This window comes from Phragmites australis, chromosome 22 (genome assembly GCF_958298935.1).
Source record: "Phragmites australis chromosome 22, lpPhrAust1.1, whole genome shotgun sequence".
NCBI classification, from domain to species: Eukaryota; Viridiplantae; Streptophyta; class Magnoliopsida; order Poales; family Poaceae; genus Phragmites; species Phragmites australis.
In genome coordinates this window covers 20,132,930-20,149,801 of record NC_084942.1, presented here as the reverse complement: position 1 = coordinate 20,149,801, position 16,872 = coordinate 20,132,930, and the positions used below count along the sequence as shown (strand labels likewise).

The 16,872-nt window shown below is 43.6% G+C and overlaps 1 protein-coding gene across 1 annotated transcript; it reads left to right on the top strand.

Annotated features, from left to right (window-relative positions):
* The first annotated feature begins 14,858 nt into the window (after positions 1-14,858).
* LOC133904356 (uncharacterized) lies at positions 14,859-16,663 on the top strand. Its single transcript, XM_062345822.1, has 2 exons — positions 14,859-14,932; positions 15,030-16,663. Exon 2 carries the CDS (start codon positions 15,054-15,056, stop codon positions 16,602-16,604), a length of 1,551 nt encoding a protein of 516 aa, XP_062201806.1. The 5' UTR covers positions 14,859-14,932; positions 15,030-15,053; the 3' UTR covers positions 16,605-16,663.
* The last annotated feature ends 209 nt before the right edge of the window (positions 16,664-16,872 follow it).

Genomic DNA, 16,872 nt, shown 5'->3' with positions numbered 1-16,872 from the left:
TCCCAGACCATGCCAAGTACCGTGCTGAGCGGGTTCTAGAATTGGTCCATGGGGACATCTGCGAGCAAATGTCACCTGCAACATCGAGTGGTAACAAGTATTTCTTGCTTTTGGTGGATGACAAGAGCAGGTTCAAGTGGGTGGCCATGCTGTCATCCAAGGATCGAGCACCTGAGGCTATCAAGCGCTTCTAGTCTGCTGCTGAGGGAGAGACGGGACATAATCTGGGTGTGCTACGCATTGAATGCAGCGAGGAGTTCACCTCAACAGACTTCCATGATTGCTTCCTAGAGCATGGCGTGCGGTGACAGTTCACAGCGCCATACTCGCTGCAGCAATACGGCGATGTGGAACGCCAAAACACCACGATGGTGGGAACAGCTCAGAGCATGCTTAAGGCAAAGGGGCTCCCGAGCTGGTTCTAGGGCGAGGCTGTGCTCACCGTGGTGTACATCCTTAACCAATCACCGACAAAGAGTGTGGAGGGGATGACCCCCTTTGAGTCCTGGTATGGGAAGAAGCCCACAATCCATCATTTGGGCACGTTCAGCGACAGTGGCAGTGGAGCGATGAGGAAGGACGTGGTGTTGACATCGATGGCTCCTTCATAGTGGAATATACGACTATGCATTGACACGACGGACTGGAGGATGCGCCTTCTCCACCTTTGGCATCACCACCTGCCATGCCCCTGCATTAGGCGCCACAACCTCGCCTCCTGTTGCGACACCTGTAGTCCAGTACATGTAGCCATCGGCTGAACTGGGAGATGAGCTGGATGCCGACCACGATGATGAGGTGCCGCTGTGGTTTCATCCCGTGGATAACATCATTGGGCTGGCGACATCACTTGGGTACGCGCTGTGCGAGTTGGAGTTTGGAGAGCTACACGTAGTGAGCGCGGAGGAGCCTGTGTCGCTGGCAGAAGCGGAGCGGCAGCCCTACTGGCGTAGGGTGATGGAGGAGGAGCTAGGGTCGATTGAAGAGAACTGCACCTGGACACTCACTGAACTCCCTGGCGTAAGGCTAGTGCACAATTGGCCTCAAATGGGTGTTCAGGTGAAGCGGGACGAGCATGGGGCTATGCCAAGGCATAAGGTGCGGCTCATCGTGAAGGGCTACGCACAACGCCACGACATCAACTACGATGAGATCTTTGCTCTGGTGGTGCGCATGGATGCGATGCGTCTTCTCATTGCTCTTGCGGCACATGAAGGTTGGGAGGTCCATCACATGGATGTCAAGTTGGCATTCTTGAACGGCGGCCTTCAGGAGGAGGTCTTTGTGGAGCAGCCGCCGGGTTTCATCAAGCCTGACAAGGAGCATCAGATACTTAAGCTACACAAGTTATATGGGCTGCATCAGGCTCCACGGGCTTGGAATCACAAACTTGATGAGAGTCTTGTGTCTCTAGGTTTCAAGAGGTCTCCATCGGAGCATGCCATTTACTACAGAGGAGAGGGTGCAAATCGGCTGGTGCTTGGTGTGTATGTCGATGACTTGGTGATCACTAGCACTAGCAGCTCTGGCATTCAGAAGTTCAAGAAGGAGATGACTAATCTGTTCAAGATCAGTGATCTAGTGCTGCTGCACTACTATCTTGGCATTGAGGTAAAGCAGCAAGCTGATGGCATATCTCTCAGTCAAGGTGCCTATGCAACAAAATTTTTGGAGAAGGTAGGAATGGCATAGTGCAATTCATGTTAGGTGCCCATGGATTCTCGGCTTAAACTCAACAAAGAGAGTACATGTCCACCTGCTGATGCAACTGTGTACCGAAGTATAGTTGGCAGCCTTAGGTATTTGGTCAATACCCGCCCTGATATTGCATTTTTGGTTGGGTATGTTAGTAGGTTTATGGAGGAGCCATATGAGGATCATCTTGCAGTAGTGAAACATATCTTGAAATACATTAGGGGACAAGCGATTGGGGCCTCTTCTATGCAAGGAAGAAGGGAGTATAGCATGTACTAATAGGCTTTAGTGATAGTGATTCAACTGGAGATGTGGACAGCAGGAAGACCACTTACGGAGTCATTTTCTTCCTTGGTGATGGTCCAATCAATTGGCAGTCAACTAAGCAAAAGCTTGTGGCTTTATCAAGAGTTGAGGCTGAGTATATAGCTTCAGCTACTGCTGCTTGTCAGGCTGTTTGGTTGGCACGGTTGCTTGCTGAAATTATGCATTCAGAGATGAGCAAGACGGTGCTAATGGTGTGGACAACAAGTCCACTATTTCTCTGATAAAAAAACCTAGTGCATCACGACCGGAGTAAACATATATATACAAGATTTCATTTGATCCGGGAATATGCAAGCAATGGCTAAATTGAGGTGAAGTTCATCAGAACAGAGGAGCATCTTAGGGATATTCTCATAAAGCCTCTCTGCAGAATCAAGTTCGAGGAGCTTTGCATGAAGATTGGCCTCCAACAAAATCAGTAGTTCAGCGTGTCAAGACTTAGGAGGAGATTTGTTAGAATAAATCTTGTGCGCTTGTCTCTCTTGTTTTTCTGTTAGCTTGTTTTTGGTCAAGCGCATGACCGATTCTGACGGTTGGGTGCGTTGAGCTCTGACGTGCACACATTTGTATGAGAGCGTCACTCGGCATGCTCCTGACGTTTGGGATCGCACTCGTCGGTAAGGGTGCATGACGTGCATCTCGGTCGGGAGTTGCGGCCACGGTCATATACAACAGAAAATGCTGCCACTTTGCAGCATAACTTGCTGAGTCTTCTCCACTGTCTTCGCTTGAGTTCAATCGAGTTTGGATTCTAACAAGTGACATGGAGAGCTGCAGGGGTAAGTGACGACCGAGGGAGCAGTGAGTCCAAAAGGTCTGGGCTTTGGCATGAGATACGGACGGTGTGGGCAAGGAGTGCCATTTCTCTTATCTGAGTCTGCAATAATGCATAGGGCAGAGGCCAATTGATCGATCCAGCAGCGTGCAGCTTTCAGGGGATGAGCACACACTACACTAGCACTGCGGCATGCAAGCATGGACGAACATAGGATGAGAGGAAGACGAAGCGATCACACACCCAAAACGTAGAGTCATATCTCAGCACATCGACCGTTAAAATTGCTTGTAAATTCATACATGCATGGCCACGTTTGGTGAGAATGTGGTCTGCAATTGATTCACTGTAAAAGAGAAAGACGATGAAGATTTTTATTTATCCCACATTCCATCAGATAGAATTCTGCTACATCTCGAGAGGCTGGCCAAATCTTTGAAGATAGAAGGAGGAGGACTAGGAAGAAGAAAAATGATCATAAATCTGCTAACTAGATGTTGCATTTGAACTTATCAGTTGGTAGATGAGAAACTAAGTTGAAATATACCTTGTTTTACTTGTGATGACTGATTGATATTGTCATTTATTTAGTTTGATAATCTTCAGTTTTGCATGAGCGTTGATGTGATTTGAATTGATTTGGGATTTCATTTGAGCATATTGATTATGGACTAATTGGAATTGGAGTTGGAGATATGTGTTTGCTTGTCTCATTGTGTACATGTGATGGATGCAATTTGGCGATCGACGACGGGATGATCGTGGCCAAGCGGAGTGCTTGATGCCAGACGATCATGTAAGCTAAGCGGAGTCAAGGGTGATCCTAGCTGAACAAGTGGAGGTCAAGCAAAGCATTGAAGGCGGATTGAGACAGCGTGTTGACAAAGTCAAGCGAAGGGGATGCTGGTGCAAGTGATAAGGTGGCCCGAGGGATCACAAGCGGGAGACACTTGCGGACGGTCAGGATCGCGCATCGACATCGAAGCGCTTGCTTAAAGTGTAACAAGGGGGTGAGTCACGCTTTGAGAAGCGTGCAGGCAGTTTCGCGGTTGGGCCTCAAAACCGTGAGAGAACTGGAAGAGTACGTGACACCATCATGAAGCTTGCGTCGAGACGAAGTTAAGTCATGAAGTCGCCACGGCCGTCCGATGAATCGAGAAGAAAATGGCCCAAAATACCCTCGGTGGTAGGTAGGAGTGTATTACAAGAGAGGAGTATTTTGGGAAAAAGTTAGGAAACTTAGGGGTCAAGTTTTCTAGGCCTATAAATAGAGGGGTAGGACTATGTGAGAGTTTGAACCAGCCATATGAGTCCTTTGTGTTACCCATATGAGAGCCTTGTGCTAGGATTTTAGTAGAGAGGAAGATGAATGCTTACCCAATATATTAAGTGAGAGTTTTGTGAGCAAAAATCTTTGTAATCCGTCTAACATAGGGCTGACCTCTGTTACAATAAAGTTTAATTTTCTTCATGTTATTGTGCTCACCTCCTTCTAGTTTCCCTTTATTGGTTCCCTTGAAAGTTTGCAAGTTTTTGGTGTTTCGTTGTGATTTTCGTTTTGGTTTTTAGCTGAATTTTCAGCACCTTGGGAGGTTGCTCTTCTTGTTGCCAGAGGTATATAAATTCACATACGAGTGTATACTCATGGGTCTTAAGTACTCTTGCCTCTAGATCATCAACATGGAGAGGTTTCTTGTTCAGTGATCTTTTCTTTGAGTTGTAGTTTTTCACCTTCGCAGAGTTGTTCTTCTTCATGTTAGTGGCTTAAACACTCACATACTAATAGGTCCCTTTCGTTAGATCATACATTATGAGATCGATAATTGTCATGTACTTTTCAAAGGTATCCTATCATTGTGATACAACGAATCGTACTCCTGTTTGACAACGGTGTATCTCAGGAGCACCTCACTCAATGTTGGCACCTTGTCTTGCTCAGCAAATCGGAGGAAGGCAGACAACAACTAAACGGAATCGGCAACCATTTTAAGGATGTCCCGCCATGGTAAGCTGGATATGCAACCATCTGCATATCTTCCAATGTCAGAAACAATGTAGCAATACTGCTGCATCTCACTAGATACCATCCATTGCATGAACCTATCCTTTCGGTGTAGAAAGCTTTCAAGAAATAGATAGTTTGTGCTAAACCTTTTGCCATTCCTTCTCACCAACTCCCCACCAATCGTGGTCTTCATCATTTCATGGAGCTTGGAATGAGTGTAAAGCCATCGCGATATGGACCTTGCTCTTTGAATGACAATGTCGTGATCTCTAAATTCACCAATTGATTTCAACATTAAATTTATCGTATGAGCCACACAAGGCTGCCACACGATAGCAGGATACTCCCTTCTGAGAACCTAACATGCCTTCTTATATTTGGACATGTTATCAATCAAGATCTGCATAATATTTTGTGGCCCCACATCATTGACCACTGATTTGATCTCCTGCATAAACGAATCAACCAAATAAATATGCAACAATTGCAATACTAAGTTACCAACTCAGCAAAATAATGTACCTTGTTCAAATACTTGTCATCTTGGTTGTAGCCAGTCGCATCTACGAAATTGTGAAAAAACATATGACCATTGCAATATAAAAGAAAATTAACAATACTCATGTGTGTTGGTCCAATATACGAATCACACATGACGGTCATACCATACCTTGGCCATTCTACTTCGAATTGTCAAATATCTTCTTCAATGCACTCTCATTCTCGTTCAGGTACTTACCATCTATATCCCGACCAGTTAGAGATGAGACACCCTCTCCTGTTACAGAACAGATGGTCATAAGTCAAAAACAAAGAAATATGACAACAATAAAATTCATTACAAACTTTATCACTCACCCCATTTTTGTGTTTCTTTCATTGCATCAACAAAGAATGCATCTTCTTCCCTTCTACCAGGAATACCTGAAGTGTGAAAAAATTTGGACCATACCAAACCAATAGCTACCTTTGCATTCTTTCCCTTCGCACTCCATGACCTAGTGTCAATCCTCTACTACATAGGGGCTTTTACTACAGCAATATTGTAATCCCCGACACTTGTTGGTGGCTCTCTGGTTGAAGATGCCCTTCTAAGCATCCTCTTTAACATATTGGCTTCTCTGGTACTTCCATTACCACCTACATACTCGTAGGACTCACATGCCCTCCTCCTGAACTCTTCCTCCTCCCTAGACTAAGTCATGGCACACTGCACATGTTCCTCTTCCGTCTCCTCGTTATCGCTTGTCAAATTAACCCGAACTCTTGCTGACTCTTACCTTCGAAGCCTCTCCTTAGACCTTCCCTTCCTCTTATCTCTTGCCCTATCCAGCTCATGCCTGAAGTAATCACGCACGTTTGGAGGCACCCTATCATAATGTATAACCTCGCCAAATGTTCTTTCAACCTTGTGGCACCATCGCCTTTCTTTTCCTTATTGCAGTTGAAGGGATCGGTGACATCCTAAGAGGGCGGGTGAATTAAGACACTTAGAACTATTTTGGCTCTAAAAACTACACAAGATAAACATATATCAATTTCTATCTATATGTACTCTAGGTTTATCTAGTGTGTCTACTCTACCGATCAAAGCGCTTGCAACCTATCTAAGAAGGTAAATTGCAAGAATGTAAATGCAGAAATATAAATGAGGTAGAGAGAGCAAACTCGGCACAAGGAATTTTTATCCTGTGGTATCGATGGTATGAATGCCACCCCTAGTCCACGTTGGAGCTCCACAAAGGATATGCTCCCGGTCGGCACCTGGTTGCGGCTCTTGAGACACCAAGTCACAAGGACAAGGCCTCCACCCGGTTCCTTGCTGTCGTGATCACTTCGGAGCTTGGGCCACCAAGGCAAGAGTCTCCGCGTCCCCGTACTTGTGTCTTGCCGCCGCTCCACACCAAGTCAAAGGGTTAACAAGTTTACCGGTGAGTCACTAAGACTCTAAGGTGCTAGTGTAGCACTTAGTACAAGGCTGGATTATTCCTTAATCCACTCTGTAGACAGCAATCACCTAGCAACACTCTCTCTAGGCCTATAAGCACTTATCACTCACTAATCTTGTGCTTAATCACCTTGGATAATCACTTTAAGCATTTTGGTAGCTTGGATGTCTTCTCAGGTGTACATGAACTTCTCTGGACTCTAGCAGCATACCACACCTTCAAATGACTGAGTGAATGGGTATTTATAGCCTCAAACTCACGCACTAGCTATTAACCCAATGACTCAGAAAAGTTGTTAATACTAAATGATCCAGTGAGAACACTAGTACTAACACCGGATCATCCGATGAGTATACTCTCACAAACTAGCCGTTGGAACTCCCACTCAAGCCTTTGTGAACACCAGACACTATGGTGTATACTTCATCTCCATCATCAGACTATCCGGTGAGTTATCTTGAGGCATCCGAGATTTTCCTTCTTCTTTGTGTAAATCACTCCAGTGAAAGCATTCGGTGCATATCACTTTATCATCGAACTATCCGGTAAATTAACTTTAGCCAACCGAGCCAATGCAATTCTCTCTGAAAATAATGCTTCGGTGTGCACAGTCTTCATCACTGGACCATCCGATGCGTTGAACTTCGTTTTCCCTCTTTGCACTGTTCATTATCCAGTGTGTGCAATACATTGATAACCAGACCATCCGGTGCTTTGATCTTCAACTTCAATGGTTGTAACCTTTTTTGGACAAAATACTTCGGTGTGTATCTTCTTTGATCACTGGACCTTCCGGTGAGGTCTTCAAGCCTCTGTCTCCTTTGTCAAATATGCTCCGGTGAGTTCAACACCCAGAGCACTAGACCATCCAGTGAGACAAATCTTCCTGTAACTTCTCCAATTCTATTCAACTTTGTCCCGGCTGCGGTGCTTTCTTCATGTATTGCATTCATGAGACCTACTAACATATATTCTTGACAAACATGTTAGTCTCATTAACTATATTATCATTAATCACCAAAATCATAATCATAGCCTAATATAGTTATTTTCGTTACAATCTTTTCCTTTTTAGTGATTGATGACAACACAAACAAAACAAGTGGCAAATGATACCAAATGTAAAGATTATAAGCGAGCACAAAGTCTTACCACATTGCTTGGATTCATGTTCTGACCACTTAGTCCCATTTTATTGTGGATGCCCCTTTCTTCATTGCCACAATCTCCCTTGAATGACCTATGCAAGAGCTTCTCTTTTGTCAATCTAGGCACCTAGCATCTTTTCTTCTCCCCCTTTGTCAACTTCAGCATTCCTATATGTCTTGCTTGTTGCTACAATCTCCTCACATTATTCATCTTTCTTTATCTTGCTTTGGTCATCAAACTTCTCCCTCTTTATCAACAATCTCAAAAAGGCTATAAATATGTGTTTAACTCGAGGAAAAATATTAGAGCACATGGGAGAGAGCTTCACAAATCATGATCCAGTAAAAGGATACCAATTGTATGGATATCACTACAAATGGACGATACCAATTGTAGGCTATGAAAGCATATGAATCATAATTTATGAAACTCACATAATATAGTCTAAACTCTCCCTATATGTGTGCATACATATAATGAGAAAGAAACATATGCACAACTAGACAATATATCAAGATAGGAAGTTTAAGCTATATTATGCATGGATGTAGCTTAAATGAACAAAAGATTAGATAAAGATACCAATTGAGGCATTTAAGTATTGCATACCAATGGAGACATGTTGATTGATCTATGAGACTACAAAAGTTGCCACTCTAAACTCATATTATTATCAAAATCACAACCTATAGGATATACTCCTACTAAATGTGTGCATACTAGTGTTTAATACTTATGAGATATATATGCACTTGTTATTGATAGTAATGGAGATTTATCCTATCGATTGGATCATGACATATAAAAGATACCAAATTGTAAAACTAGTGCCATGTAAAGAACCTACAACTAATAAACCATGTGGGTTGCTTATGGGTTAGAGATAAACACAAGCAACCTACCATATGAAAATCTACACTAGACATTGCAATAAATTGAAATAAGCATATGCGATCCTAGATGAGGCAAATAAGCTAGAAGCAAAAAAAGAGAGCATAAACATAAGTCTAGCTATAATTTACCTCTTTTACCTTTGGATTGAGATTTGGGTATACGATGACCATGATTTTCATCAAAGCGCTCAAACTTGTATACTTGACTTCTTTGTTTAAACCTTCACTTCATCTTGTGAGCCAAGTCTCCAAATCCCCATAGCCACTTTAACCCAAATTGATTGGAGCCCTTTCATGTTGGTGATGACTTTCTTGGGCACTCAAATGGGTTAGTTCTACCTCCAATCCTTTCTCCTAACCATGTGTACAACCACCTTACTATTGTCCTTCTTCTTAAGCTTGTAGTAGTTGCTCTTGGTCTTGATCTTGTTGTTAGGCTTTGTGTAGAGGTTTGAAGTCTTGTTGGAGATGTTTGCCGTCTTCTTTTTCTTCTTAGTCTCCTTCTTCACTTGTTTGCATTGGAAGGACTTGTGGCCATCTTGATGACATTTGAAGCATGTCACAGTGGAACCCTCCGCAAACTTCTTCACCATAAAAGCACAGTTATCTTGAGGAGGTTGAACATATCCTTTGCCCTTTAAACTCACCTTTCTTGAGCTTCTCCACTTCTTGCTTAAGCTCATCATTCTCTTGTGAAATAAGGTTATTAGATGATTCAACAACAGTATTCTCAACAAAAATCTCATTGCAAAAGTGTGAGCATGATATATCAATTAAATCATTATAAGAAGTAGAAGCATCTACCGTAGGTTTGAAATTAAATAGAGAGGTAGATTGCTTCAAAAGGACCTTAGTTTGATATTTAATACACTAAAATTTAACTTTAAGCTCTTCGTGCTCTTGTTTAGCAAATTGAATTTGCACAATAATTGTTCATAATTAGAAACAAAGGAAGCATGAATGTCATTACGTGCATTGAATTTTTTAAGCTATTTAGATTGTTTCTTAAGGGCCCTTTATTTCTCATTGATGAAATGAAGGAGTTCATCATAGAAGGGAGAATCCTCATTTGATTCATCATCATATACATTGCTATCTATACCTTTGTCCGTGAGGCACTTGTGTGATGACTTACGCGATGACAACCTTAAGAAAGAGCTTCTCTTGGAGGAATGGATGGTGATGCTCTCATCACTTGAGCTTGAATCTTCATCATCACTCACCCATCTTCCTATGCTAGAAAGTGCTTTGGCTCTCCCCTTTATCTCCCTCTTCTTGATCTTGGTCTTTTTCTCCTTTTGATATGATCAATTGTGTTGACCAAGTCTTCAATGAAGATAGGAGGATTAACCTTGGTATTGATCCTCTTCATGTTCTTCTCTAACTTTGAGAAGATGTTGACCATCTTAGGATCAATTTCTTCATCACTTGATGTGCTTTGATCATCCTCTTCGTAGCTCTCTTCATCTTGATCACTATCATCTTCACTTGAGCCTGACTCTTACTCTTGTTTCCTCATCCTTGCCTTCATGTTTTGGCATTGAGCTTGCTTGTTTGTGAGAGTAAGTTTCTTGGTATCGGACGAGGAAGAAACTTTCACCCCCATGTTCATTGCCATCTCATAGGTGGTGATCTTACCGAGCACTTGACTTGAAGTTATCTTCTTGATGTCATTGTTGTCGTAGATGATGGAGACTATCAATTTGTACTTTTGAAGAAGAGATTGAAGTATTCTTCTCACCATTTGATCATCTTCAATTGGCGTCAAATCTAACCCATTGATCTCATTAACAAGAATGTTCAAACTAGAATACATATCATTAGCACTTTTATGGGGTAGTTGCTTGATGCCATCGAGCTTAGTAACAAGCACATGATATTTCTCATTGCGCACATCCTTTGTACCTTCATGTATTTTAATGAGACTAATCTAAATATCATGTGCATTGGTGAGAGAATAAACACGATTAAATACATCAATACATATAGATGATATAATAATACTCTTGGCCAATGCATTTAATTTCCTCTCCTTATTGGTGATGCGAGGACCCATCCCATCCTCAGTGACTCTCTAAACATCCAATCCTCGAGTTTGCAAACAAATAATTAGAATTTTCCACCAGGGAAAGTTTGTGCCATCGAAAGTAGAGCACTATAGGAATCCATCCCAACCCCGAACGTCATAACTCACTAGACGGTAAAGTCTAACCGATTACAATGAGACTAAGGCTCAAATGCCACTTGAATTGGTGAAACTTTATGAAAGGTGTGAAGCTCTAACACAAATTGTAGAGCTAGATGTGAGCCCTAGATCTGATACCAATCGAAGGGATCGGTGACGTCCTAAGAGGGGAGCTGGTGAATTAGGACACTTAGAACTATTTTGGCTCCAAAAACTACACAAGATATACCTATATCAATTTCAATTTATATGTGCTCTAGGTTTATCTAGTGTGTCTACTCTACTGATCAAAGCGCTAGCAACCTATCTAAGAAGGTAAATTGCAAGAATGTAAATGCGGAAACGTAAATGAGGTAGAGAGAGTAAACTCGACACAAGAAATTTTTACCCCATTGCATCGATGGCATAAATATCACCCCTAGCCCACGTTGAAGCTCCACAAAAGATATACTCCCTATCGACACCTGTTCATAGATCTTAAGCCACCAAGTCACAAAGACAAGGCATCCACCCAGACGAGCCACCAAGGCAAGGTTTCACCACTAGCCTCTCTATCGGTTCCTTGCTGCCGTGATCACTTTGAAGCATGAGCCACCAAGGCAAGGGTCTCTGCGTCCCCGCACAATCGTCTTGCCATCGCTCCACACCAAGTTGGAGGGTCAACAAGCTTGTCGGTGAGTCACTAAGACTCCAAGGTGCCGGCGTACCACTTGGTATAAGGTTGGATCACTCCTTAATTCACTCTCTTGGTAGCAATCATTAAGCAACACTCTCTCTAGACCTATAAGCACTAATTACTCACTAATCTTGTGCATAATCGCCTTGGATAATCACTTTAAGAAGTTTGGTGACTTGGATGTCTTCTCAGGTGTACATAAACTTCTCTGGATTCTAGGAGCATGCTACACTTTTAAATGACTGAGTGGAGGGGTATTTAACATCAGATGATCCAGTGAGAACACTAGTACTAACACCAGATCATCTAGTGAGTACACTCTCACAAACTAGCCATTGAAACTTCCACTCAAATCTCTGTGAACACCAGACACTATGATGTATATTTCATCTCTATCACCGGACTATCCAGTGAGTTATTCTGAGCCATCCGAGCCTTTCCTTCTTCTTTGTGTAAATTGCTTCAGTGAAAGCATCTAGTGCACATCACTTCATCACCGGACTATCTGGTGAATTGACCTCAGCCAACCGAGCTAATGCAACCCTCTCTGAAAATAATGCTCCAATGCGCACAACCTTCATCACGGGACCATCCGATGCGTTCAACTTCGTTATGCCTCATTGCACTGTTCATTATCTGGTGTGTGCAACACATTGATCATCAGACCATCCGGTGATTTGATCTTCAACTTCAATGGCTACAACGTTCTCTGGATAAAATGCTCCAATGTGTATCTTCTCTATTCATCGGACCTTACAATGAGGTCTTCTGGCCTCTCTCCCCTTTGTCAAATATGCTCTGGTGAGTTCAACACCAAGAGCACCAGACCAAGGTAAATCTTCCTGGGACTTCTGCAATTCAATCCAATTTTGTCCTGGCTACGGTGGCTTCTTTATGTATTACATCCATGAGACTTACTAACATATATTCTTGACAAACATATTAGTCCAATTGACTATGTTGTCATTAATCATCAAAATCACAATCATGGCCTAATAGGACCATTTTTGCTACATCAGTAATTACACCTAAACTCCAGGGCCAAATTGTCCCCGTGCTGCCACACCACATCTCTTTCCGCCATCGATTACTGCAAAACAACATATATCATCCTATTAGCACTCCACAAATTCCAACAACGAGTAAACATTGAGCCAAACTAAGTACTAGGTGCTAACCAACTCTATCGAACACTAACCAACCGTAACAACCTAAAAACGAACCCTAATCGATACTAACTAGTTTGTATATATTTGTAATCATGCGTAAATGTCTCAAGAAACAATTAACTTCATCAAAATTAACTAACTTTGCCACTACAACGTATTAACCTAGTGCATCGGGCCTAAAACTGACTCCATAGGGCCGCAAAATGGCCGAATCAAGCAATAAATCGTCTGGTTCGACTGAATCGATCATTCACCAAACTAACGACCTTCTAAGCATGCATATCGACCGAATCGAGTGAAAAATCGCTAGAGTTTTAACGGTTACCGATCGAATCGAGCGAAAAATTGCTCGGTCATTAGCACTGCCTTTACGGTCGGTAATCGCTCCTTATCGCTTGGTAACCGCTGCTTCTCTCCCGAGATTTTCGCTGTCTCCACCAGATTTGCACGGCAGCGCGGTGGATCTGGACGACTGGGCGAGGAGGGTGGAGGTTTTTCCTGTGGAACAAAGTAGGGGAACTGAGCGAGGAGGATGAGACCTCCTGCGCACTTATCCCATTGAGATGAGCCGAAACGGGCCGTTTGCATTGTGCATTCAGCCCATTTTGACCTTTTCTAAGTTTTTGGGTTTTTTTCGAACTCTCAATGTTTGAGCACATATTTCGTGATGTAAAAGGCATTTTTTTAAAAATTTTTTACAGATAGTCTTAGAATTACCTATAGTTTTTTATGGAATTTTTCATGAATTTTTTGTTTTTTAATTCGATTTAAATTTTTAATTCAAATTTGGTAACCGTTTGTATTATGAAACCAGAGCGGAACGGTAAAGGTGGTTATCACAATTTTCAAAAGGTAACCGTCGCATTTTTAACCCTGACGCACACCACAACCATGACAAGGCCGGTGACAGCCAGATCGGGCGACCCAGTGGCAGATCAATCTGTTTCATATGCAGATCCGCCCAATAGCAATCGCGACAAGCCACGCCGACACACCGTCATCCCAGTATGAGAAGATGTAGGAACGGAGACTGCGACTTGAGTTGATTGAATTGGAAAATATCCTCACTGGAATTTTTAGGCCAACTCTCTCCAGCTTAATACGGTACGTCAATTTTAAGTCCTACTCCTGGACTTGAGTTGATCAATTTTAATATGGTACGCCACCGGACCATATGGTGAGCAAACAAAACAAAGGACAGCTCTCTCCAGCTTCATCGTATAATACGGTGGGGCCACCGTATCATACAGTATGCACAGGAGGACCTTTGGTGCAAAGAGGTCTACAAAGATGTCTAGGGATTTATTCAGAACAGAGATGTCTTGGGATTTATTTTGGGACATAGGCCATGAAATTCCGAAAAATAGAAATGACTCCTATCACCCACTCTAATCTAATGGCTTAGTCAGTCCAAGCACTAAAGTCCACTGATACCACAAACTTCTTCCAGGATGGTTCCAAGAATGCGACTGTGTCGCATCTTAACAGCACTTTACCCCAAACTTCCATTCAACTTTCTCTAAAACGTATCCACGACGGTGTATTTAATTTCTCGGATATTTGTCGCTCACTTTGTCGTCAACGCCGACTCATTATATTCCATGTCGATGGAGATTTTACCAACGGACTTGGTGACTACTTTATGTAATTAGATATATAGTAAAATTATGTTTGACAAAGCTTTAACTCCGAGATCTATATAAGATTTAAAGTTTGTAAGGTAAAATAAAGTGATTTAAATATTATTTTAAGTTTCAAATAAGAATAAGATGACTCAGCTTAAAGAATATCTGGAGCTAAGGATGATCAGCTTCAAAAATTCTTAAAACCAAAACTCTGTCAAATAGACTATAAGTATAAAAATTGGAGATTTGGGTGATTTCCATTTTGCACTTTTCTTTGTCAAATCAACATTCAAATGTAGAAAAAACACTTGCATGCTCCAGCTGTCAAATGAATATGAGGCGCAATTTCCTCGGTGTTTCCCTCTATATATAGCATCCCTGATCCCTCACTCTTGATATACATCGTTACTCCACTCTCTCCAGTTCAGTATATGTATATATACTTCTATGCAATTAGATAGAGGGAAAAATGCAAATACCCCCGGTACTGTAGTACCACTTCACTCACTCTTTGCATCATCAACTGAGGATTTTACTATATTTTGTGTGTATATACTATTACTTAATTTCTTCCTGCGCAGGAACCCTAACTCCTAACGGCGGAGATGGTCCTAATTTCTGCGGTTGTTCAGGAGACACTAAAGCAGGCCATGTCTGGCCTGATTGGCAAGCAGGAAGAGAGAACACCGGACGAGAAGGAGCAGCACATGGAGAGGCTGGAGATGGCGCAGATCAAGCTGGAGGCCGCGCTCGAGGCATCTCGCCGATGGCAGATCAGGGATGCGTCGCTGCTGCGCTGGCGCAGGAAGCTGAAGCGTGCAGCTCTGGAGTGCGACGACACGCTGCGCGAGTGCAAGCAGCGTGCCGTCCAAGAGGAAGCGAGAGAGCAGGAGGCGAGGAGCTCCTTCCCCAGGCGCCTGGCTCATGCCACCAAGTCACTCGTCACCGGTTTCTTCAGCCATGGCTCCGACTCGAGCGGCAGCTCCGCTGCTGTTCGAAGGTTCGAGTGGTTCGCCAACGGCGCCAGCGAGTTCCTGAGCTTCGTGGAGCTCGGCGGCACGCCACGCCGGTACACGCTGGTCGACCCTCTCATCGGGCGCCTCCTCTCCGGCCAAGAGCTACGGTACAGAGTTGTCCGGAGAAACCAGTACCATCTGTTCTGTGTGCGTCCCATTCGCCTGGACGACCGTGGGGTGGAGGCCAAGCTCCTCTTCGTGTCCGAAGACGATGAGGCGCCGGAGAAGAACCTGTGCCTAGGCTCCATACTGCGGCTTTCCGAGAGCACGGACATAGTTGGGACCATCGTCAAGTGCTTAGAGCTTCTGGTCACTCCCCATTTCAAGCCCACGGCTGAATCTGCTCGCAAGGAGATCGCCCAGCTGCCGACGCAGGACTTCTCGTGGGTGCCATATGTTGAGTCCAGCCACAAAGAACACTGGAACAACATCCACAGCAGCCTGACCCAGTGGTTCCGCCCAAACCCACTGTGCTGCAAGCAGTGTGAGTGGAAACCCTCCGACAGCAGCAGCAGCAGCAGCAGCACACCCGCAATGAGACTGTCAGGTGTCTCTGATCTAGAACCAGTTATTGAAGTGTTCCTGCAGCGGCACATCCCACTCTCTGAGTACAGCATGCATCGAAGCAAAGCTGTTGAAGGTGAAAGCTCTTGTCTGAAGAATTTGCCACATCTGAAACTTGGGCTCCTCTTCTCCCCCCATGGCTCCTCCGAAGACCTGGTTCCTGCGGTCGAGAGCTCTGCGACTGAGGTGATCGACGGCGAGTTGCAGAGTGGTATGCACAAAAACATCAGCCTGGAGCAGCTGGACGAGTTCATGCTGCCTAAGGCAATCGACTGTCTTCACCGGAAGCCCGAGGCGACGTCGTATCAGATGTTATGGAAGTCTAAGCATGGAACTGCGTTCCTTCAGGTTGAGAAGACAGGCTTGAAGAAGATGCCACCGAAACACATTAGAGGCGTTGGGAGCAGAAGGTCGATGATCCAGCAACGCCGAGACCCCAAGCTAGAGAGATGGATACAGGTGGTCACAGACTTTCTCAATCTGTGGGTTTCACACGCACCTCCTAGGCTTCGGGGCTCCATCGTGGAATGGGTCAACAAGGCGAATGAAATGCAACTACCGCGCCCGGCGAACTAGTCCATGATAATTGTTTGAATATAAGACATTATAATTTCAATCCTTATTGTCCTCGTTTATTCAATGCGATAATTAACACTCTGGATTTAGATCGAAATGATTGGTAAACAATATGTATGGGTCAATAATCTGGATCCACCGATTTTTGAGAAGCTGGATCGAGTTCTTATGAATACTGAGTGGAAAACAAAGTACTCAAAAGTCAAGGTTGATGTACTTGATCGGTCCTGATGTGATCACACCGTTTTATTGCTCAGTACTGGGGTTT